The sequence below is a fragment of the Vanacampus margaritifer genome, chromosome 9 (assembly GCF_051991255.1).
Source record: "Vanacampus margaritifer isolate UIUO_Vmar chromosome 9, RoL_Vmar_1.0, whole genome shotgun sequence".
Classification (NCBI taxonomy): domain Eukaryota; kingdom Metazoa; phylum Chordata; class Actinopteri; order Syngnathiformes; family Syngnathidae; genus Vanacampus; species Vanacampus margaritifer.
Genome location: NC_135440.1, coordinates 12,275,684 through 12,301,245, shown reverse-complemented (window position 1 = coordinate 12,301,245; position 25,562 = coordinate 12,275,684). Strand labels below are relative to the sequence as shown.

The 25,562-nt window shown below is 39.2% G+C and overlaps 2 protein-coding genes across 3 annotated transcripts; both read left to right on the top strand.

The window, feature by feature from the left end:
- Window positions 1-241: 241 nt before the first annotated feature.
- On the top strand, window positions 242-11,730 carry ice1 (KIAA0947-like (H. sapiens)). 2 transcript variants are annotated; one of them, XM_077575210.1, is made up of 21 exons: window positions 242-283; window positions 2,848-2,941; window positions 3,044-3,102; window positions 3,272-3,383; window positions 5,254-5,330; window positions 5,422-5,459; window positions 5,541-5,623; window positions 5,701-5,777; window positions 5,864-5,901; window positions 5,997-6,079; window positions 6,171-6,207; window positions 6,312-6,368; window positions 6,459-6,542; window positions 6,650-6,969; window positions 7,074-9,365; window positions 9,667-9,829; window positions 10,030-10,190; window positions 10,356-10,546; window positions 10,640-10,740; window positions 10,835-10,933; window positions 11,062-11,730. In XM_077575210.1, the coding sequence occupies exons 2-21, from the start codon at window positions 2,852-2,854 to the stop codon at window positions 11,241-11,243; spliced, it is 4,344 nt and encodes a 1,447-aa protein (XP_077431336.1). In that variant the 5' UTR covers window positions 242-283; window positions 2,848-2,851; the 3' UTR covers window positions 11,244-11,730. The 2 variants fall into 2 exon arrangements, with proteins under 2 accessions (XP_077431336.1, XP_077431335.1); XM_077575209.1 differs by lacking the exon at window positions 242-283 and adding an exon at window positions 2,207-2,411.
- Window positions 11,731-13,307: 1,577 nt separating this feature from the next.
- Window positions 13,308-25,330, top strand: LOC144057532 (terminal nucleotidyltransferase 4A-like). The gene is made up of 12 exons (XM_077575211.1): window positions 13,308-14,079; window positions 15,875-15,998; window positions 17,247-17,293; window positions 17,678-17,798; window positions 17,894-18,001; window positions 18,084-18,212; window positions 20,622-20,832; window positions 20,959-21,085; window positions 21,515-21,618; window positions 21,801-21,991; window positions 22,180-22,299; window positions 23,207-25,330. The coding sequence occupies exons 1-12, from the start codon at window positions 13,337-13,339 to the stop codon at window positions 23,594-23,596; spliced, it is 2,415 nt and encodes an 804-aa protein (XP_077431337.1). The 5' UTR covers window positions 13,308-13,336; the 3' UTR covers window positions 23,597-25,330.
- Window positions 25,331-25,562: the final 232 nt, after the last annotated feature.

Here is a 25,562-nt window from a genome sequence, read left to right as displayed (position 1 = left end):
AAGTGAGTTACACACAATGGCTGCAGCCTCTCACAAGTGCGAAGATTACAGAGGACAATATTCTTATACTATCTTGAAGGGCGGTACCACACAGTTTCCAGTAAACAGTTCAACCGGAGTTGACCGGACGTACAGAGATACATTCAAGGACACTAGTCAGACACAAAACAAAAGCCCATTTGAGGAATAGAGGAGGTTTTTCAGTCATGACTGCACCTGGCAGAAATTGCGATAACACTCACAAAGATACATCCGCAGAACAAAGCTCTACTGAGGAAATAAGGTAATTAAAACAATTATGACTAAATCTGGGCAGAAGACCCTCTTCACAAGTAGGTTTAAATGTACTTAATTTGTTCTCATGAGTCATGTTTTACTTGGTTGTATCGACAACAAATGATGCAGATGGATTAAATTCCATTCAAAGTCATAACATAGAATCAGAGTTTACATTTTAATCAAGGCACACAACAAGTTTAGTACCATGATCTCAAATTAGCCCAACAGATGGTGAGGGTTGGGAAAGGGTACTCATACTATAGCATTGCTACAGAACTATCAACAACAAATGTAACAGTGACAATAATGCATTTTTAAGATGGCTGCTCATATGTATTTCACTTTCTGTTGTCTGAATCCGTTGGTGGGTATACAATGCTAGTCTGCCCCCTGGTTTCATTTGTGTTTACATAATAAAAATTCCAAGCGTACTCACTCAGGCTCAAGTAGAGCGGGTTAGCTTGTGACCAGCAGTTTGAATCTGTTGAAGTGTCCTGGGGCAAGACATTGAACCCTAAATTGCCTCCAGGTTGGCACTAAATAAGAAATTCAATTAACTTGGGCTACCTAGTTAAACAAAGAATAAATAAATTACTTGTAGTGATTCGTGGCTGTTCTTTGTTCCTTCTTGTCATAGATAGAAGGCAAGGCGGCTTTCATTACATACAGGGAATTTCATACACAGTAACTCAATGTGCACCATGATATTCTTTTTTTTAAATATACATTTTAAAAGTATTTCCTAACAAACTCAAAGACATTTAAAAGCCAAGTAAACAAATGAAAAGTATCCTACAGAAATTACTTAAAGAGTGTAAACCTATAGTGCAAGTAGCAGATTTGGAAAAATTTGATTTTAAAAATGCATTTAATAGCCTTATCAAGTAGCCTACAAACTAATAGACCGACTAGTGCTAAAAATGGTTGGCTCTCTTGCAAGATGCAGTGTCACTGATTAAACAAACACGATGTATTTGGGGTCTCGTGATGATTTTGGAAGTACTGTCTGTACCTACAAGGAGCCCACCCAACGCCAGCATTGTTACATAGGAATACAAACCCCAATTTCAATGAAGTTTGGACGTTGTGTGTAAAACTCAAATGAAAACAGACTACAATGATTTGTAAATCACTTATAACTTGAACTTATATTTGTTTGAAAACACCACAAACAAGATATTTGATGTTCAAACTTGACCAAATTGACCACCATTCCGTTTAGCTTTATGCTAACATATAGGGAAAACGCGATGCACATGCTAGCTGTTAGCATTGGTGGCAGCTCTTTTTACAACCCTTTAGGAAATGGACATTTCAACACAAAGGGTCGAGCTTTGACAGAACATATAACAATATTTACAGGACAGCCATATAATTTTTGTCCTCTATGAAAAATGACAGAATTGTACTAGAGTGTTACTAGTAGATGGAGAAGATTTTTCTTCGGTTGTGTCTGTGTTATACTGTAGACCTACTGCCTCCCGACAAAACCTTGACATTTTGACAGGGTTGGATAGATTGGACTTTTAATATCAAGTGTCTATGTCTCTTCTTCACTGTTGTCGTTGTTGTTAATATTAACTGGATTGATTGTGTTAAGAGAAATCAACGCATAAGTTAAATGTAAATATATACTGCAATTTCTTCTTCTTCTTTCTTTTCTTGATGATAAGTACGTGCCCTCGTTTTTGGCTTGCGCACCTGCCCCGAAAGTATCTGTGTAAGCGGTAATGGGTCAAGTGTGACAGCCAGGCTGACAGCACAGCACCCTAGCGGACGATGGTTTTGCTTGTGAAACAAAGTGATACATAAGATTCATAATACGTACAACAGTACCATCTACCGGTGATATTTCTTAATGCAAAAGGTTTAAAAATAATAACAATAATGAATGGAATCCATGTTGCTCAAACAGTTGTGTGTTTTTGGTGGCATGCAGTACGCACATAATTTTTGTTCGGCAATGTCAATGAATTGTTTAGTAGTGAATGGTTTTATTTTCTGAACTGCTTACATATCTGCACCGGTCCGGAAGCAAATGAAAACGCCAAATCATCACCAGTAGGGCACGTTGTTGACACCCAACCTCAAAGGGTTTATACAATTTTTTTGCTACTTATACCATGGTTCATGTAAGTTAACAGCATTTTACACATTTTAATCTAATCGTAATATTTTGCTACTATTGTTGTTATCAATGGCTGTGATTAGTAGCTAGACACGTGCGTGTCGGGTTAGGAACTTGTTATAGGTCTGAAAGGACTGCCTGAACTAAATTATTTCAGGTTTGAAAAAATAACAATACAAAAAGAATATGAAAGTTACACATATCAAATCAATTAATTGATAAATTTATGTGAATTTGATGTAAACTTAGTTCAGTATTATACTTAAACGAAAAGTGTAATTTTATTAGCCTGGCATTTCCGGAAGTTTCCCCAGCTGGGTCCTGAGTTGGGTCCTTGGCAACGTCGAAGACGCGAGAAATGTGTTTGTTTTGAACCTGTGTGGCCACTCTATGTAGAATAGAATAAGCTTTGATTTGTAAGATATTATTTTGTTTGTTAGTATCATGATGCCAGGAGACAACCAGCCCAAAACCGTTGCAATAGCGTCGGATGCGACGCCAGGGAACTGTCAAAATTGCTCCGTGTTGCACCAGGTCTGACACACATGAAAGCCACTTCTTCATAGTTTTGACTTTTCCCCCTAAGCGGTTTTCTCACATTATGTGTGTTCTTTTATTTATGTAACTTTTTTTCAGAGTCTAACGGAATATGTGTCATCATTTTTGTCACTGAAACAGAAGATTGTGGTTTCTGAGTGAGTAATGACTTGTACTCATTGACATCGTGATACTATTCGCATTTTAACGCAATTTTATTACAATTTACCGACATAACAAACATAAACATAAATTGGATCAACACAACGAGCTATTGTATGTAAATTGTACATCTTCTATATTTTAATTTGGGTATGCCTTTTTCAGTGACACCATCACTCTACGACAGCAGCACGAAGAACTTCAGGGCAGAGTGGTTGCTTTGGAGAAAAAGACGGAAGATTATGAATCTGTGCAAGCTGAGTTGAAAGACAAAAAGGTATGCGTTAACAGAAAAATATATTTTTCAATATTTCTATAGCAAGTAATATGTTGATGTCAGGGGTGCCGGAACGAGGGGGCACTGGGAGCACACAACCCCGAAAAAGTCAGGGTTTCTGAAAATAAAGTACATCACAAATGTAACAGGACACACATTCAAGGAACTATGGAGAGCAACAGTTCAGATTCAGAATGGCATGGCACAATGCTTGCTAGGAACTGCACGGCTTCACCGTTGAGTTACTAACTCCCAGGAGGCGCATTTTGTAAAAAAAAAAAAAAAAGTTGTATACGAAATCAAGCTAAACCTTTCACTTAACTAATATTTGTCTCGACCATGTTGTTATGAGTGTGCACCCTTAGTGTGTGTTTTAAAGGCCCTGTTTGTATCTAAGCCATCAAAGGTTGCACATGCAATCCATTGACTCAAAATAACAGGAGACAGATGTGTGTAGCTATGTTTTTTTTTAAAGGTTTTTTTGTTTGTTTGTTTGTTTAAGCATGGAATTGTTTATACTTTTTTAATAGTTTCAAACAATATAAACATGCCTAGGTGTTGTAAGTATGGGTGTGTGAATCAGAGTAGAAAGGAGTTGATTTTTCTCAATTCCAAAAGAAAACAGGCTATTTCATTAGCAATGCTATTAAATGCACAGACTGAACCGAGAACATAATCAGGAATGCCCGCTCATTTGCTCATTTCATATCTGTCATCCGTCAATGACATATAATATGTCATATCTGTCCCACCAAGATCACAGTCACAACAATGTGACGCAATTCTCAGTTCCCTTTTATAAAACAAGCAACAAAGCATACAGACTAGCAGACGACGTTGCTCACCCTGCCATGCAAGTACAGTTAGCCGTGAGGATGTAGTTCTCCTTTATGATGACAATGGCCTAAGCATCATAAATTGCTGTTTTGTGTCCTCCTTGTCTTGCCAAAACTTTCACACGTAAAACACAAAAAATCTAAATTACGATGTTGTATGGTCTGTACGTGGCCACACATCACATATTTGTAAGCATCCAAAGACTCATATGTTTGCAGTTTCTCTCGAGTATAAACACCAGGTGTCGCCACTAAATAAAGATGTATAATCTGGCCACTGGACATCAAGGCACTTTGTAACACCTTCTTCACACTCTTTAATCCCATAAAGATCGGAAAGTTGTTTTCCATCCGACAATGTAGTTTTTTTTTTTATAAACATTTTTTGCGATTGTTTATAGTCAGCTTGTGTACAATCATGTTTACAAACCCCGCCGTCCTTTCTGCTCCAACAATGCGTGCACATCCTGATTATATCATGTTTTTTTACAAACAGGAAATGGGTCCATTTCATGAAACCCTAACTGTGGGTAGGGTAGTAAACTTTGGCCTTCTGGTAATGTCCGCCTTATCGCTTAGTGTCCCTTCATGACCTTGGTGACAACACTATGAACTGCAATATGCCGCTGTAGCAGATTGGATAGTAAACCTGTGTATCCACTTCTTGCTATTCTTCCAAAATCTTAAATCATCATGGTTTGCTGTGTATATCAGCTTAGCGTTCAATTAAAAACACCAGGTAAATTTTTATGTAAAATAAAATGTGATCAACATTATTGCAGTATTAATGCTTTTTGTGAGATGTTTGTTTGGTGGTGTTCGTGGAGATTTTTGTAAAGCTAAATGGTGCCTGATCTCAATAGAATTTGGGAAGCGCTGGACTACTTGACCAACTGTAGAAGCGTTGTGAGTTTTCAGTAACATCCCGTGTCCTTAAAAAAATGTTTCTGAACAAATTGACTTTGCTTTATTAAGTACGATTCAGTTAGATTTTTGTATTCTTGCTTCAAACTTTTCACTCCAAATTTTTCTAGAGGATTCTTCTGGACTTTGGTCAGATGTCTGAAGAGGTTGACAAGTTGAAGAAAGAAAAAAGTATTACATTGGCTGAGTAAGTTATCATACCAACAACAACCTTGCTACTTGCTTGTTTTATGATTGTGATTTTAATGGTTATTTTTCAATTTTTCCCTCTACCTTAGGAATGGGAAGCTTGAAAACCAATTAAAGGCCATTCAAGGTACTTTGTATCACACATTGAAGTACTGTTGTGATTATGGTAGCAGCTTGTAATTATTTACTGTCTCTTTAAAACATTTAGAACTCATGGAAAGTCAGTCACTTGAGAATGCACAACTGAAGCAGGAAAAGGACATTTTAAAAAATGATTTGCTGAATGTACAAGTAAGTAAAAGTGTGCATGTTTGCTTTTCTCTGATGTCAACCTGCATGTGAAATGTAACATTGGCATATCTCTGCAGACATCTTTGAAGAAATCTGAAGAAATTGCAAATAAAGTTGAAAAAATTATGGCGGATCAAGACAGGATTACAAGCATGTAAGGACTTTTTTTTTTTAAATTATTATTATTCTCATGCCTTTAAACTGCTTGAGTTCCTAACACACTGTTTTATCCATCAACAGAAAAGAAAAACTTGCAAATAGCGTTACACTTCTTGAAGGTATTTAAACATTTTCTACATTTCTACATGTAAAAGCAAAATTATAAATATGCATTGAATGTGGTGCATCAATTCATGATTCCTTCTACTTTTAGAATCCGTTTCCCAAAGGAATACTCAAATATCACTGCTGAATAAAAAAAAGGTCTTGCTGGAGAGAAACATTTTTGACCTACAGGTGCAGTATATGAAGTAACATTTGTGATTGTTTCAAAGGAAAACGGGCAGAATTTAACCTAATTAATTAAAATGTCACATTGTTTTTACAGGGGAGACTGATTAAATTGGAGCGAGAAAGAAACAAAGGTAAGCAAATTCATTAGAAATGTTTAATAATGTAATTGACTTCCACTTGTAACAGTTGAACAATGTACACTAGTTACAAACTAGTCTGAATTTTCTCTACCCAGAATATAGGAGTATATCAACTCAAGTAAGAACACCTCCAGAACATAAAGTTGACAAAGGTTTGCTGTGGATATTTACTTTACAAAACATCTGAACTTCAATAACGTGTCAAATGTTTTAAGTATTTATTGCGGATGCCATTTTTACAGAAAAGGTTCGACTACTTCTAGAGCATCTGTGGGCCTGTGTGGAACCGCAACACCTGCAATTAGCCAACTTTTTGCATTTACATGGTAAGGTCTCATGAGTACACTCACCTCTGCAGCTTCCACTTGTTATAATAATCATAATCGTTGTGTTTCTGTTCTTCATATACATCCTCACTTTTTTGTCATTTCAGAGCCCACCGCGCCACAAAGCAAAATTATTCCTCAGAGCGTTCAATCCCAGACTCCGTTCCACAATATTAGTGATAACCTAAGATCACCCACCCAAAAAAAATCCACCAACACACAGTTGAAAACATCTCCACGTGTACAGAAAACCAAGAAACAAACATCTCCGCTATCAAAGAGCACAGAGCAAGAGCAAGAACCCTTTCCAACAAACAACAATCACCTGTCCAAACAAGTCAAACCAAGGGAGGCTTCTGACACGCCCAACACAGATGAGATATTAGAATGGTTCAAGCCTCTGCCTCCCTGTCTATCACCATTACCTGTAAGATATTTTTAAGTTTCTTGCAGTTTTGCACACACACAAAAAACGAAAGTTATGCTTTTCTTGGTCATTGATTGTTTAAATGTTTTTCATTTTCCTTTCAGGAGAATGGAACAGAGTTAACGAGGACAGAGGAAAAAGAAACAGAACGACCCGGTCACTGTCTTAATAAAAAGGAGTTTCAGCACACTACAGTAAAGACACACCTTTCTCGGAAAGCACATTCAACAATGCCTGAGAAAAGTGCTGGTTTGTCTATTGTCACAACACATGAAACGGAATGCACCTCCAATGTACACGAATCAAGTGTCACCACAGAAATGAAGGATGAAAGTTCCAGTACGAATGGTGAGGAAATGCAGATTGATGAGAACACTGTGGAGCAGTTAGTATCATTTTCTACGCCAAATACAGTTGTTTCAGTTGAGGATGCTTCAACAAGTACTACTAATAATGAGCTTTGCTGTGCATCACCTCAAGAAACGGAACACTATAATCCTACAGAATCCCAGGAAAAAGCTCAAGAAGAGCCGAACAAAGACAAGTCTGCTACTGCAGTAAAAGATATGAACAAAGTTTCTGATGGCCAAATCCACGCCACTTTTTGTGGTGAATCCCCAACAGCAAACACCGTAGTCAGTGTGGAAGTATTGGATGTACAGTCAATTACCTCCTCCACTTGCATCAACTCTGTACAGGCCAAAGATGATTTGAATAAAGAACACGTCTCTGAAAAGGAAAACGAGATGAAAGATCCAAGTCACTTGGTGCCGGAAACTCATGATGTTCTCGACTTAAATCCGCAAAAGAATGCAGAGCATCAAGATGATGAGCCGTGTTCATCAAGCTGTGACATGAATTGTAGCATCACCAAAATAAAAAGTGAAGACCTCGAAGAAAACGAGGGATTCTGTCTGAAAGACAAACAAGTGCAAGAAGTCCAGGAAACTGTAAGAGCTGATGGAACTCCTCCATCAGACCCTAGTAGCATTATGCCACCTGTGTCAACGATTAATATTGCAGAGGATTGCATTGCCAACCAGATACCTTGTGTTGCAATAAATCCACCGATCGATCTTCATAATGACACAATAAGAGAAAAAACGCCTTCAAACACAAATGTCAACCTTGAAAGTAAACCTTTGAAAGGAAATGTGCATTTTCTGTGCAATCATTTGAGTCGATCTTGTTTATTACCCAATGTGAACCAAAATGGATCTGAAAACCACGTCAAAAATGTGGAAGATCGTCCTGAAGTGGAGAGCAAACACCTTTCAACAAATCAGACGCTAAAAAGTGTTCTTAATGAAGGTTTTAGGGAAGCTGGCACTTTCAAAGATTCGCCTCATGATGAACCTTGTGATGGACAAACAGTCACACACAATGGAGAAGATCAGTCAAAGACTTCTGATGAAGAAAACCGTGATATGATCTTAAATAGTGCGTCCACAGCTGTCCCGGGGACACGTGACACTGCAGAACCCATTCGACTGTTGGATTTCATATGCGATGTTCGCAGTGAAATGGGTCCGCCGCTCCCTCCTGTCATCACTCCTCTGAAGACACCTACAAAAGGAGGCAGACCAATCAATCCAAGGCATGCCATTGGAAAGCTTTCCTTTCCTTCCCCAATGGAGAGATTAGCCTCTCCTTCCACTCAGGTCCAGAACCCTCTGACTCCCACCAGTCAGGCACTGTGTTCATCTTCAACGCTCAGCAGTCCGCTTCCTCCAAACGGAGTCCCCTTATCACCTCTTCAGTTTGGCTCTGCTACCCCAAAACATGCAGTCCCCGTCCCAGGTCGCCTGCCTGCTGCGTTAAATTCTTCACTTTCCAAAGCTCCTTGTCAACCTCAGGAAAACTCTATGAGGATTCTGGACAGCATGTACCCAGAACTGTCTGCACGTGCTCGCACATTGAGCATTCTTAGAGGGAACCTTAGCATTAGTTCTTCGGAAAGTGTAGCCTCGCCACCACCACCAACTGACAGTCAGTCCAGTTTTACATCAGTCACTTCTACCGCGACTGCCTTCACCAAGACTGAAATGAGAGGAGAAAAACGACCTGCCACAGAATTGCCTCAGCTTAAAAACAGAAAATCTCTCAGGCTAGATGGCAGCTCTCCAGAAAGCAGCCAAGTACTGCCCGCCTCTTTGGCAAATGATTCAGCATCGCTTCAAACCCCAACGCTCAAGCCGATCAAAAGTGAGGAAACGGCGTTGGAAGAATCTGTTGAGAAAAGTGATGTAGTCCACCTTTTGAAGAGGATCGAACATCAGGCCTTCGATGTGTTGCCTGTGATCCAGAGCCACATACACGTTGGTAACCTGCCCACAAAACCTGTGCTGAGAGATGAGGAGAAAGAAGTGATATCTGAGATTTCTCAGAGTAACTTGGTTAGTAGTATGTTTATTCATTATTTATGGCTTTAGTACCATATTCATATAATATATGGCATCCATTTGACCCTTGCAATTGTATATATGTTTTTAGAGTTTGATGAATATGTTTGTCTCTAGTAACAATCTCTATATTGTATTTGATGGAACAAATTAAACAAAAAACTCATGAATCTTCTCCCTTTGATCCTTAGTTTCTTACAAAGCAATGTTGTCTTTGAAGTACAATACTTTATGTGCTGTGTGAAGACAAATTATGACTGTTCTGTGTGGCTGTTGTTTTTTCCTTCACCTAAAGGCAGATGATATGAAGTCGGCCATCTTGAACAAACTCCAAACAGAAAAGAGGGACATGTGCGAGAAATATGCACAGGCCCTCTGCAGAGTCTACACAGCCATCTGTCGACAGGAGAGAGACTTTGAAAAGGCTCATATCCTGGCTTACAGCTTGCTAGTTGAAGGTTAGGGGTTCTCATTCATATTATTTTTTAGGATTCAGCATCATGTATTATGTTTGACTGCATGTATGTACACAATTTTAATATGTTGCAATTACATTTAAAAAATAACCAAAGCTTTGTTCAAGCTACATTTGATCACGTTTGGCACCACTTCAACAAATGCGTCCATGAATTTTAATATCCTGTCTCTCCTGTTGCAGATTTCCCCAATGCGGCCAAGCTGATTTTGTTTATGGTGACAACATGGCCCACTGTTTTGTCTCACAGCAGCATTCTGTGCCAAGCTGTACACACAGTCACAAAACTTAAAGCACCACAAGAGCTCTCAAAGTGCTTGTCAGCATACCTTGGATGGGAAAAGGTAAAAGAAGGCATTCAACAAAACCTTAATAACCTGTATATTTTTTTGGACGCAAACACAATACTGTAATGCTCACTCGAGTCGTGATTGTCATCATGTTAATCATTCTGTTTTGGGTGAAATTGACGAGACCTTCTAAAACCGAATCTCTCTGTGTCTCTACAGAGCCCACCCTGTGATATTGACCTTCTGATTTCTAGTGCACTGTCACAGATACGGTCAGGTACAAGGCTGTCATTCTTGAAACACAGTCGATATGGTACCGACCTGGGAACAGAATCTTGGGAACAGGTCTTCACTTTGTATCTTCTTTGTGCTCAAAGGTCATGGAAGTGGAGCTATGACAATATCTTGAGGTGCTAAACACTTAATTCCACAATTCTGTGATTGTACTTTATATATATATATATATATAATGTGTTGTAAATAATGTGTTTATGCTCCAACAGTAAAGAGTTGTGGCCACTGATGAACACTTGGGTGTCGCAGCCCCGAGGTCAGCAAGTGCCAGTCTCTGATGTGACAGTGGCAACTGTCCTCCGGCTAATTGGTTAGTTATTTGGTATTCACCATTTTTTTCAAACATCAACAATGTTGCAATTAAGTGTTATATTTTCTTTATGATTAAAAACAAACAAAAACAGGACTCCTATGTCAGGTGGGAATCAAGGAGAAGAACATTTCTTCAGTGTTAACTGTGGCCAGTGTCATCAATACCTTTGGTAGGCACAGCAAGAGAGAAGGTATGAAACATAAGAGCAAGGTTTTTTTTCCAGTTAATTATCTGATATCCCAACAACCAAATAAAGTATAATGTGGATTTCCATGATGATGTAAGACTTATAAATTCACAATCTTTTGTCATGGCCAGGTGTACCGTGGGAAGTGCAGTTATCAGCCATGTACTGCATAGTCGATTTGTCACCAAGCAACCCCAAAGAAGCCCTGGATGCACTTGCAGCATGGCGAGAAGACGTATCACAAAGTGTGCCCTCTGCCGTAACAAGCTACATTTTCCAGATAGCCTCCATCTGTAGACAGATCAAGAAATGAGTGACGTATGCTTCACAAAGACCTCTGGTTGATTACATCATAGGCTGTGCTTATTTGAAAAAATACATAGTGTAATTTATTTCAAATTATAAAGGGAGTGCAATTATCTTACACAAGTCCAGTACCTGTATGTGTTTTATAATTTTCAGCCGTTCCCCTCTCCAATCATCTGGACATTGTACTGTGTGTAATGTGCATCTCTTTTTAGACAGGAACAAGAAAGCATTAGTGAAACAAACGTTGAATTTTGTATTATTTCTGATTAATTATTTTAACTATTCACATCATGTGTAACACACAGCCATTAAGTTGTGCTGAGGCAATATTTTAGATTGTTAATAATGGTGATGAATGTTTAACTGTGGTGCGGTTGGAAATGTATCATGTAAATAGAAGTTGTGTCTATGGAAAGCGCACCAACATTAAATTTCTGTACAGTTTCAGAGATTATATATTTTTTACTATTAAAGTTACACATGTAATAGAGTCTCTGTTTTGACATCTTAAGACTTGTGTGTAAGGTTATTATTTAGGGCTCTTTGGTGTTTCCACAGTACAGTCCCCATCCGTTTGCACCGTTGTGGGCTTGAACATAGCCAACTTGCTTCGCCGCCTATGGAAGTGGTCATTCCATTTAAAATCAGCATGCGAGAGGTGCACAGTCTACTACAAAAGCAGAAATAGACTTGCTGTCAGTAGTCCATACAGAAGATCGAAGTACACACAGTAAGTTTATAAGGCGCTGTACGCAGACCTCCACGAATGATGTAAAGTTGAGCAGGGTGATTACCACTGTGAAGTCGGCACTTGAAGGCTGCCTTCAAACCAACCAACTTTGTGTGAACCCCCCTAAATCTGTGCCGTACGGCCAGAGGGTGATTTTAAAAATGTGAAAAAAAAGACGACAGCTACCACACATCATGGAGCTCAGAATCTTTATGTCTACAACTTGATTAAATTCACCAAAATCATGTTAAACCACATGCCACAACTTAGACCTGCTTCTACCTGGTTTAAAGTTACTACTTGCAGCCAACAGCAGCATGGAAAAGAAAATGCCCTCTGTCCAGTATGAATAATGCAAATTAAGATGTATAACTTTTCCAGTAGGGTTGTTTAGATTTGAAAAGTGGATGTGATTGAATGTTTTTAAGTTCCACTGTTACATCATTCATTTAACTCCTATTGTAAAAACGCTGTGCAATTTCAATACAGTTTAGATGCACTAATTGATTGCGTTGCCTAATAGAATAATTTCAAATTTTGATTTAAAAGTGTTGCTCAATCTTCTCTGGCATTTCGTTATTAAAAGAATATATATGCATGGAAAGATATGTTCAGTTGTACATCTAGAAATGTCAAAAGTCAAGTTATTGAATAAAGGGTTCTACATTTATAAATGCATACATTAGAACATATTCTGCTTGCCTTTTTGTGAATTGTAAGTGAATTGTAATTATTTTTGTGTAAGTTTGTAGTATGCTATTTGCTATCCAAAATGTTACAATATTTTATATGTGGGAGGAATTCAAGGTATTGTATATAACATTTATTAAATGTCTTAAAATTGATTTTTGTGCTATGTTGAAATCCTGAAAAAAATGCACATACATTTGCTATGCTGACTGATTTTTTAAAATTCAATACCACATAGCTAGTTTTAACGATAATAACAGAAATATTTCATGCAGCAAAATATTGAGTTGTAATTTTTTTATTAAAAATATTTCTAAAGTTTAAACGTGTGGTCAGCGCAAACCTTTTCCGATTACGGCGCATACTTCCGGTAATATGTCCAATAGCTTGACGCATCTGGCGGTGCTGAGAGGTGTGTTCAAAGATTTAAATCCCCACGCATGCGCAGTCGGGGGAGAGTGCTGCTGGGTGCGCCATTTTTGCTGGGTTACATGGGGAACGGAGTTGGGCAAGCCGATTTTTAACAACCACACCAGTCTCGGGACATGAAGCGCTTCAAGGACAACAAGTAACTCACAGCGGTAGGCAATCATTTGTTTGCTTGAGTGCAAAGTGTTCAATTTGCCCACTTGCTTGCAATTTTCCCGTTGAGAGGTTGTCGGTCAAACTCGAGTCCAATGGATCCCAGGACCGCTTGGATCCAGCCGGAGCAGAAGGGACCTGCCAATTCGTTATGGATGCACATTTGGGAAACGTCTCAGGGATTCGCCAAAAATGCCGGCACCGACAACCACATTCAGTACCAACGCAAAAATGTACCGTTAAACGCAATCTCCACGGACTCCAACGGCGAATACGGTAAAAGTATTACTCCGGCTCCGCCGCCGCCGCCGCTCGGTGCTGTAATCCGGAAACTATCGAAGCGAGACGGCGGTGTGGAGAGGGGGAGCGCCCGGAGGAAGGGCTCCTTGTCACCGTCTTCCTCCTCTCTAGACTCGGAGGCCGAGAGCTCGTCTCCCTCCGGCTCGTCTCTCCAAATAGACAATTTAAACATCGCCGAAGAGGCTAGCAGGTTTTTACACTACGGCGAACGCGAGCAGGACGAGAACGACGGGAGGCGGCAACACCCCACGCCGCCTCCTCCTCCTCCTCCTCCTCCTCCTCTTCTGCCTCTCCACGCTGCTCCCCAACATTGTCGCAGCACGCAACAATCTGGCGGCCACACCCCCGCCAGGATGAAGAACCAACACGGGAACAAGCAGCGCCATTATCATCAGACGACGGCCCGCAGAAGGTATCTGAACCGAGCCAACTCGTTCCACGGCGTCAACCCGCTGCTGGCCCACGGCTGCGGCCGACAGCACGCAGACTCTTCCTGCAGCATCTGGAAGACGAGACGTTACAGTCCTGGGGTCAATGGGTACGTAGTAGCAGGTCACAGCAGTCACAAGGTCCCTCGTACAAGTACAGCCGTCTGGATTCATTTAGTGACTTCAACTATTCAGTTTTGATTTGTTTTTAGGTGCTTCACGTGCCTTACATTTAAATCAAAGAATAGTTAAACTTGAATGGCTTACACTACCTGTTCTCATTTAATTATAGCTGACAAATGTATTGATTTCATATTTATTAGGGTACTGTGAAATCCAAACTATGGCCTTGGACCATTTGTGCATACCAAATAGTTTTGTATGTAGTCAACGTCACACAATTTATAAAGGAAATAAAAAGTTGGGAGGTTCAGTGTTTACTTGTGTTGTGGGGTTGTTAAAAAATACATTATATATGGATATTTTGTAGATGCACAAAATGGCACAGAACTAGTTTTTTTTAACTAAAATATTTTTCTTCATAAAGAATGGTAAATAAAGACATTTGAGTTTCAGTTTTCAGAGGTGAAAATTACTAGGGGCCGACCGATTTGCATTTTTTTGAGGCTGATAGCGATTTTTTTGGCGGAAAAAATACAGATTAATCTGCCGATTTTATATAATGCATAAAATTGTGTTACCACAGCATTTGTGTGTGAATATTCATTATTTGAAGGAAAAACAACTAACTTCCTGTTAGCATTTGAATGGGATATTCACTTTTAGCATTAGCACTATGCTAGTGATGTTTTAAAAACAAAGCATGTTTTGTATTTAAATATACAGTGGATGTAATTCTCATCGTTGTGCATTTAGTTTTGCAGTTGGCTATAACTGGGATGTCATTAAACAGCTTAAAAGACGCTTGGGGACAACAGAATAACCATCATAAGATGCGGTACACACGTGCTAGTTCCTAATGCTATGCAAGCAAAATGGTGTATTCAGGGTACTTTCACAGCCTCGGAAACTTTGGCTGTCTTTGATAATGTTTTAAGGGGACAATTTTGGCCTATGTTTGAAAGCCAATAATCGGAGGCCGATTAATCGGTCGGGCCTTAAAAATGACTTCACTTCCTGCTTTTTCAAGGCGATGCAGCTTTTTATATAGCACATTTCATACACAAGGCAACTCAAAATGACACCTAAAAGCATTTACAATCCACAAAATTACTAAATAAATATACATTGAACAACATTTGTAAACATGAACACAAGACTACTGACTACTGTAATTTGTGAATTTATGATATTGATGACCTTGATATGAACACAGCTGAGATTGTCAGCTTACTACAAAATGTTCTTGTTTAGGTTCTGAATGTCAGTTCAGGGATGGCTCTCTTCTAGAGTGATACAGGAACACCCTAAAAATCCTAAACTATTTGCCTAATCACTAAGACTGTCACTCAAAACTCAGTTATTGTGGCTATTATTCCATCGAATGATCGAGTAATGGATGGTTTTGGCGTGGGTGAGCCGATGGCACGCCGGAACTAGGGACGGCAGTCGCACGCGCCTACTATTTATTTATTTAGTGTACACATATTCCCACAATCACATCACATCACTTACGCTCGCACGTCATCTCTGTTTGGCGATGTGTTGATTTTAGACGTCTGTTTATTTGCAGGCCAGCCAAGCTTAATTTTATTGCTTTTTTTTTTCGTATTTAAATCCATTTCCAACTTTTCACATCTAGTCTGCAAACACCATTCAATATCCCTTTTCTGGCATAAGTTCTATACTATTACCGTATTTTTGTTGTTGTTTTGAACAAATTCAAGCAATGTTTAATTATTTAAATGTCCTGAATAATAAATCTGTTTCTTTGCTACCATACAGTCTACATGAAGAGATAGTTGATTTCTTCAACTTCATGTCACCACGACCAGAGGAGGAGGCCATGAGAAGAGATGTTGTGAACAGGATCGAGAGCGTCATAAAGGAACTGTGGCCCACGGCTCAGGTGAGTGTTGGAAGACGTTACTTGGGCACAAAAATGCAAATTTTAGGGACGCATTTGAACTGCTAAGTTTGCAGTGAAAGATGATTAACTGTTTTTCCCACCATGATGTATAACTCTATGAAAAAGTTTTCCCCCCAAAAAAATTTTTGTTTTTAAATTACACTTGAATGATACTTGACTTCCATATCATGGCGATTACAAATGTGTATTCTATTTTAGCTATTTAATTTTGATTTGACTAGATAGTGTAGCATTTAAAGTAACTGTGCTTTCAGAATAGGCAGGGACGCTATTAAAAAATATTCGTCAACAGAAATGAGCCTGGCAACAATTTAAGATATAATTCAGTCTCATACTGTTTTTAACTCATTCACTGCCATTGACGGCTATAGACGTCAAAAATTCTTTTTAACTATTTCTATTAGTTTCTCATTTTTTTTCCACTTTTGACAAGAGTATGAAAACCTATAATTTTTTAGTTGTACATTTAGAACATATATAAAATTAGTGATTAATCTTGAGTTAACTATTGAAGTCATGCGATTAATTACAATTTAAAAAAATTAATCGTCTGATTGCCTAATTTTTAACAATGTTTTCTTCTTTTTTTGTATTACGGGCATCAGGCGATTACAATTTTTAATTGTAATTAATCACATGACTTCACTAGTTAACTCACGATTAATCACTAATTTTATATCTGTTCTAAATGGACAGTAAAAAATATTGTAGGTTTTCATACTCTTGTTAACAAAAGTGGAAAAAAATGTGAAACTAATAAATAGTTCAAATGAAATTTTGACGTCTATAGCCGTCAATGGCAGTAAATGAGTTAATAGTGTATTTGCTTAACAAAGTTTGAGCAGTGTGCACCTCTTCAGTCTTTTCATACCATTATCAACCTGGTCAATCTCCTACTTTCAAGTTAAATACCAATTTCAGTGCAACTCCAATGATTTTTATGCTCATCAACATGGTTTGCAGTACCCAATAGGTGCAAAGCCCGGTTGTGTTTAGTTGGCTTCTTGCCACTGCTCAGGCAACCTACACGGTCAGTGCTGATAGAAATATCTTCTGTCTCTTTAGCTTGCTGTTATCAGTGTGTTGGTTGCTGGATAGGCTGTGTAGATTGATATATTTGGAATGCATCCCCCCCCCACACACACACACACTTTTTTTTTTTCAATTAACATTGTCTGGTTGTTTTATGTAAAAGTCAAATTAAGATGGCTTTAACGTGTTCTCTAGGTGGAGATATTTGGCAGCTTCAGCACTGGTCTCTATCTTCCAACCAGGTAGCTTTCACTTTTGTACAATTTTTTTACATCTATGATGTTAGCATTTTGGAAGTAAGGAAACAATTTTTGTGTTATTGTTGATTGAAAGAGAAAACTTGCTGTTTGGCAAGACATTGTTTATATTGATTTTTTTTTTTAACCAATTGTTTTTGGCTTAATCTTAGCAAATACAAGCCATCCAATCGGTTACTATTTTAAGAATATGCTGTGGAATATAAAATATGTTCAATCATAGTCGGGGTATATTTTGTTTGGTTGTTTAAAAAAGACAAACAACAAATTCAGGCTGAACACAAAACTATAGAGTCGTAAGTGAAGGATTTTGTCTAGGCGGTGTGACTTCGTTAAATGAGCTCCTATTCGTTTTTCTTGGGTTGTCAGTGATATTGACCTGGTGGTGTTTGGAAAGTGGGACCACCCCCCACTGCAGGAACTAGAGCAAGCACTGAAGAGACACAACATATCGGGCCCATATCCCATTAAAGTTCTCGACAAAGCTTCAGTGAGTCACTCTGATCTCTGTGGCATTTTGTTTGCATTTGGTTCATTGCTGTGAATGTTTGTACACGGATTCCAGCTGTCTTTTTGTCCCTACAGGTGCCCATCATCAAGCTCACGGACCATCAAACAGAGGTTAAAATTGATATTAGCTTTAATGTGGAGACTGCTGTCAAAGCAGCACACTTTATTAAGAGCTACCTAAAAGTAAGATTTCACACCCTCGAGCAGTGTCCACTCCAATTTGTCAAATTGTGTTTTTTTTTAATGAACTGTGTTGGTCTTGCAGAAATACACTGTTCTCCCGCCCCTGATCTTCGTACTGAAGCAGTTCCTACTCCAGAGGGATCTAAATGAAGTCTTTACTGGAGGCATCAGCTCTTACAGTCTCATACTGATGGCTATCAGTTTCCTGCAGGTGCACTATCATACCTTATGAGCATTGAAATTATGAATTAATAATAATTTAAAAAATGCACTAGGGTATTTGAAACATCGTTGGGAAATTTGGATACTCTCTGCACTTGCATTGATTTTCTCTGGCTTCCTTTCACATTTCAAATTGTCCCAAGTGATGCGGATCGAAAAACAGGTGGAACCCAGTGAAGGGCTTGCTTTTCCTCTTAGACTTGTCAGCTTATACTTTTTGTCGTTAACAATTCTCTTCACCTTAGTGGAATCTCTAAATTTAGTGTGAGTAACTTTCTAACTCTAACCCTTCTGTGCAGGCATATAGTTATTTAGATAACTGCATGCTGTATTGGTAGAAATGGGGCAAAATAATTATTATGAAGTAAATCACAATTACACCTTATAGCCACTGATGGAATGGAGGCGCCCAGTAGCCTATCTCTTAGGGGTGGGAATCTTTGAATGTCTTACGATTCGATTCCAATTTTGGGGTGTGTGATTTGATTCACAATCGATTTTTGATTCAAAATGATTTGATAGACAATGATTTTTGCTTCAATTTATAGATGTTCAAGGAATCGTAATGATCTACTCCAGTCTGACTCGCTAATGCTAACTAGTGCGCTACTCGCAGCACTTTTATCACTCAAAAGAATGGCTCCACGCTCCAAAATAGAAAAACTTTTATTGGAATAACTTGATCGTAACTTTTTCCTTCTGCTCTCTAATGTGGCTACAACTTAACAGTGTATCAGACCGCGTGGAACCACACTGCCCCTAAGTGGCCAAACCGGGTACAACATGAACAGCGCTCCCAATAAAGGCATACACAAACAAAGGGAAGACGGTATAATATAATCTAAATCAAATCGATTTTGGGACATTTAAAATAGATTCTGAATCTTACTAAATGAGAATCTAAATCATGCCAAAAAGCCCACGTCTTTGTTTTCGCTACATTCATCCATTCAGTACTATGGCTCATTGTTGTCAGTCTTTGCGCATGGTCTTTAAAGGAAGGAAGTGAAAACATTTCTTTAATGCCCCATTAGTCTAAACATGGTATTCTGATTATTTTTTGTGGTTGCGTAATTATGAATTAAGCAAAATAATAATAATCCACCTGTTTTTATGCATCTCAGGGGAAGCCATTTTGTCTTGTACATCCACTTGCTGTCGACTGAGAATGCCTGCTAATACTGAGAGGAAATATAAATGCAGTATTGCATTCATATCTATTTACAGTGCATGGCCCTCAAATTTTAAGTTAGGGAACACTTGGTCTGTAGCCCACTTCTAGGAGTTGTATAGTCTAGTCAACTTGTTGACTTTTCTGCTCCTCAACGGTGTTTAGAGCTTGACGTCTGCTAGTTGTTACTCATCGCGTTTTTGCCCTGTTTAAGGTGCAGGTGTGCTGGAAGCAACAGATATGTTTGCTTTATATAACAAGTTGCCTTCATTTATTTAAATTGTCATTTGGCTTTTTCTCCCCCTGTTCAGCTGCATGGTCATGCAGAATGGTGGCGCATTGCATTTATGCTAGAACGGGTTTTCCGTGCAAATGGGGTATTTGAAATGTTCACCCTGTGGTTGTTTTTATTGTGATATTTATTGGAAATGCAGCTGGGCAGAACAAGGTTTGTGGTGGGAGAGATGATGAAGACTGATAAACATTCTTATCTCTGAAGAAAAGGGATATACACCTTGTGAGGAATATACATAAATAGCAAAAAGGACTGGAGAGCATAGAATGGGGCAAGAGTCAGGACAGGACAATGTTTTTAATGAGGAAAAAAATAGCACTCTACAAATGTGAACTTTTAAAACCCACAATGACATAACTGAGTAGAATTTAACATTTTTTTTGTCCCACATTGCATTGCTCGTCCATTACATAATCATTATGCTCTTCTCTGGTGTGGCTGCCTTGGCCACTTGGGGGCAGTATAAGACTGCCAGACAATGCTATTTATTCATGGAGCCTCAGTTGGTCTCAGATTCTTGCAGAGGATCAGACTATGGTAAATACTGCTATACTGTTCCCTCAGCTTGAGTGACTAGTTAAACACCTGTTTATAGGGGTACTCCAAACATGATTGGCTATTCAACAAAGCCCAATTTGCCCTCCCTAAACATGTATGTGCGTCTCTATTAGGGTCAAATGACTCAAATGTTTTTGCGCAACAATTTTTTTTTACGAGTACTTATGACCTTAGCGTACAGTGATTTGAGTACGTTTTTGTAGAATACAAAGAAAAATTACACTGCATTAGGAGGGAATAAGTGTTTGTATGTGCCTTGTGATGATCTGGGAAACAGCTAATGGTATAAAATGTTGGTCTCTTCTTTTATTTGCCTGTCATGGGATGTACGGCATTTTGTTGCGTCATTTAGTTGTCTCTGTTTTGTTGATCAGCTGCACCCTCGCATTGACACGCGGCGCGCTAACATCAACCTGGGCATTCTGCTGATTGAATTCTTCGAGCTGTACGGCCGCGACTTCAACTATATGAAGATGGGCATCCGGGTGAATGGCGGCGCCTACCTATCCAAAGAGGAAATGCTCAAAGCTATGGGGAATGGGAACAGGCCATCTATGCTCTGCATAGAGGATCCAATACAACCAGGTCAGAACTTTTTTTCTTTCTTCTCTTCTTATCTTTTGTACTTTACTTCGGTAACATGTTGTTCTTGTATAATATGAGGCTACTTTAGCTTTGTCAAAAGTTAATGTCATTATTTACTGTCAATAGGCAATGACGTAGGCCGAAGCTCATATGGAGTCTTACAAGTCAAGCAAGTGTTTGACTTTGCTTACATGGTACTGAGTCATGGTGTGTCTCCTCTTGCTCGGGCATATCCCAACAAAGAGTATGAAAGGTAGGCATCCCTTTGTTTGTGTGTTCCTATTTCTGACTGTGTGATAACTGTAAGCAATAATACCACAGAACTACAATTGCAGCTCTAAAATGTCATATATTTTTTTCGTGTGTGTATGTAAAGAAACAAATATTTGGGTTGGGGGCGGAAAAACTTGTTTTCCATTGAGCGAGTGGCTTCTTATTATTAAGGAAGGCAACTCGTCAACTGATCTGTCAAGCAGCCAATAAAACCAGCTGCCTCAAAAAAAACAAAATAAAATCTCATTACCAGTGATGGACATTCTTAGCGTTATTGAAACCGTGACTTTTTAAAACCACCATAAACTTCAAATCAGTAATCCGCCTATGTGTGTGTGTCAATACATAGAACAAAGTCAAAGAGTCTGTTTTCCTAAAGATCAATACTACCACCGTTTTTGTTTTGCAGTACTTTGGGTCGTATTATCAAAGTTTGCCCGGAGGTTCTGGCCTACCGGGACTGGACTATTAAGACGTGGGGAGCTAAGCAGTACGCCAACCAGGAGAATCACGGTGTGTTGTTAATGTCAAAGAATTCATTACTGTCTTGTAAGGAAGAAATAAGTTTTGAGCAATGCAAAGATTTGTATTTGGCTTCTGTTCTGAGTTGTATGGTCACAGTGATGCTCGCCCTTAAAAAGTTATTCTCACCGGAAAAAAAATAATCCTCGTACTGCTGTTTTGTTGGCTTCCAGATGTCGACACTTGTGAGCAGGACCTTGCCAGACTGATGCTGGTTTCGGTGGAAGATCAGCGGGACACAGCCTCTCCGCTCAGCGCTGACTCCTCCTCGTCCTCTCCGGTCTTCCTCAACAGTCCCCAGCACCATTCGTCATCCTCCTCCCCCAGCTCAAGCTCCTCCTCCTCATCTTCCGGGAGTGACATTGTAAGGCCAAAGTAGGATTTGTCTTAAAACATTGACTATATCACAGGAGTTAAGAAAATGTCAGAATGTGGTCAGAGCACAATTACAGTATGTCCAGTAGTTGTTACCCATTTTTTTCTTTTTTTTTCTTCTTTTCTTTTTTAAACTCTCACCACTCTTGAAAGTCACCATTTCTGTGTTTCATTCAGGAGTCAGATCCTCCTCTAAGCACTAATGGAGTCCATCCCCAGTCCCTCAACCTGGCCTCAGTTCATTTTTTGATGCAAATGGCTGCACATCCAGCGGGCTTTATCCACACCACACCGCAGGTTGGTTTCACCAGACCGAGATCGTGTTGTAAAAATTCTCAAACTTTGATTAAAATCAACCCAAAAATGTTCTTTACAATATGTAACAACTAGTCTTAACACGGCATTCGGATTGATATTGTGGAATATGAATAAAGCAGCAAAATCCATCCTAGGGGGCAGCCATTTTGCCACTTGCTGTCGACTGAAAATGACATCATAGTTGCTCAGGTAACAGCCAATCACAGCTCATCTGTTTTCTGAAACTGAGTCCCAACTATGATTTCATTTTCAGTCGACAGCAATTGGCAAAATGGCCGCTCGCTGTGATGGCTAAAAACAGCTTGATCTTGCACTTTAGAGAGAAAGTCAACCCCCTTCTTTTTTTTTTCACGGACAATATGTTCTATGCATCCCCACTAGTCTAAATATTCATATTCTGGTTGATATTATGTTAGTAGAATTCTGTATGAGTTAAGCAGCAAAATTCAGCAGTTTTTATCCATCTCAGGGGGGGCGGCCATTTGACCACTTGCTGTCGACTGAAGATGACATCGATGTTGCTCAGGTCTCAGGTAACAACCAATCACAGCTCAGCTTCAGAAAACACGTCAGCTGTGATTGGTCGTTGCCTGAGCAACATTGATGTTATCTTCAATTAAATGGCAAAATGGCCGCCCCCTGAGATGGATTAAAAATGGCTGGATTTTGCTTCATAACTCATATTCCACAAATGTAATATTAATCAAAATGTCATGTTTAGACTTGTAATGTCACATATAACATATTGTCAAGAAATGTTTAAGGTTGACTTACACTTTAACTCCTATTCCACAAATGCAACTTAGACTAGTATATGTACTTTATTCGTTAAGTGTAAGCAAAAAATCTCATATCCATTTCCTCTCAAACTCTTTCTGATTGCCAGTTCTACCAAGAGAATCTACCATCCATCAGCATGGTGCACCGGCATATGGCACAGACTGCAGTCTCCCAGCACTCCAACTCCACAAGCCCTTTGCCCAGCCCCCTCCACCAACTCCACCAACCCCGGATGGGAGGGCAGCACCAGCACACGTTTGCCGTTCGGCCAGAGTCCCAGGGCTCATTTGAGCCTCCCAAATTCGGCTTCAAGCACAACCAAAGCAGTAGCCTCCGCGGTCAAAGCCTCTCCCAAGGTAGTTTCAGTCCCCAGCGGCGGTTCGTTCCTCAGGGCCACAACACGGAACCAGGTTTGAGGAACCAGCAGCAGTATAACTGCAACACCTGGCGCCGCAGGAGAAGGGACAATCTCCCAGCTCTGAATCAGAGCAGATGAAGCATTGAAGCACTGATATGATCGACTGCTTTTAAAGACCTTCCTTTGGTCATCACAAACTGTCTGTTGCATTTTGGAACTTACCCTGGAAGTCAATTCAGATTGCCTCCAATCGTTTCAAGTGACCAGTATCGAGTTTGTACTTCTGTTCTGCCAGCACGGAGCAATTACTTGACTGTGGCAGGTGAAGGACGGTGGTCTTAAGTCTTAACTGTACTTGTAGAGCCTCAAAGGTTTGGCCTTTTCGAAACACTCCCTCCACATTGGAAGCACACCAGCACCAGAGTTGAGTTGACAAGCCAGACTTAGTCCTCACCAGTGTCACTTCCATTAAACCTCTCAGAAAGCAAAGTCATGTGCCATAGACTAGTAGTGAATGGGTTCATCAAGCCTTACCCTTGGTTCCTCTCAGTTTTAACGTCTACTGGGTCTTTTAGATGTCCCCCCCCGTCTGACTAATGTCATACTCTTGAACGCATCATTCCTTTTGCAATGCTCTTACAGCTTGGACTCCAGTCCTTTGGACTGAAGTGACACTACCTTTCTAGCTATGCAGCACAACGCTGACTCAATGTTTTCGGTGTGATGGCACAAAACCAGACCTTCTCAAGTGCTTAAACTGTGATGACTTGTTTGAATGTACTGAGTGGTGTTTGTGTGTTGGAACTTATGTCTGCTCGTGTTCGGTCACGGAGGGATTTTTTTGTTGTCCACATTGTCACTTTAATTTTGTTGCATTCATGTGCAATAGAAGGTTGCTTTTATTTAATTTATTTCACGTTTTAGTTTTTCTTTTTAGTGTTTTGTTCCCACGCCCCCACTTTTTTTTTTTTTTTCCTCTCTCTTCCCCTCAAGTCCTCATTGACCTGTGCAATATCTGGATTTTTAAGGGCCTTGATTGAATGTTTCGCCTTCCAACTCAAGGGGGAGCTGGTATAGCGACATGAAATGTGCCAAAAAAAAAATTCATCACATTTAATGTTTAATCTACATCCCATTGCGATCACTTGGAATTTTGCCAACAGTTTGTCCAAATAGTCCCTCCCACTTGTAGTTATCATTTTAATTTGATCACTTCCCATGAAGGGGATGCTGTGGATTTTTTTTTTTTTAACCATTTGTTTCCCTTTTGTCTTTTCAAAACTATTTGGTGCTACTTCTGAACAGCGAAGTGCTTTTGTTCTGCCTTTACCTGCTTTAATTCTGTAAAAGCAAATTGTCCACTGCCTTCTTGGAAGACCAAATTCCCCCATACATAGCAAACACTTTTGTTTAATGTACTGCTAGATTAACTACACATTAACTCTGCATCAAAAATTGTATAAGGCCCATTAACTTTTTATGTCTCATCTATTTGTGTAATGTCCAAACCTGCATACATATAAGGAATCCATATGTATGCAGGTTAGCTATGGTATGGGATGTGACTTGTTCAACGTTGTAGGAGTTTGGTGGAGCGTTTAACTAAACTAAACAAAGTTTAGCCAAGTTGTTTCAGCATCCTGAGTACCAAACTGATGCAATCAGCCTGGTACTGAAAACATTTTTGTTTTCAGTGCAGCTTTTCGTTCAGCTATTCCAAGATAATCAGTGTGTGACTACATCTTTATACACCAAACCAATCCCCATCTTATAGCTGTGTAATTAAGGGTGTGTAAGTGACTGACCTATAGATGTATCCATTTTTTCAAGTCTTAAGTTTTTCTATTTTTTTAATAAACATTTTAAACGCCATGTCTGTGATATTGTGTATTATATCTTTTGCATGTTGGTGAACAAAGACTAAACTAAGATGCATGCTAATCTATATTGGAAGAAAATGTTACTTATATAACGCAAGAAAAAAAATAAAACAAAGACGATGTAAACTGTCTTTATTCAGCAGCAGCGAGTATTAAAAGTACTTTACATGTCTAATTGGACATCAGTATCAAATTTAAAATTGTGCCAAATATACAGACTGCAT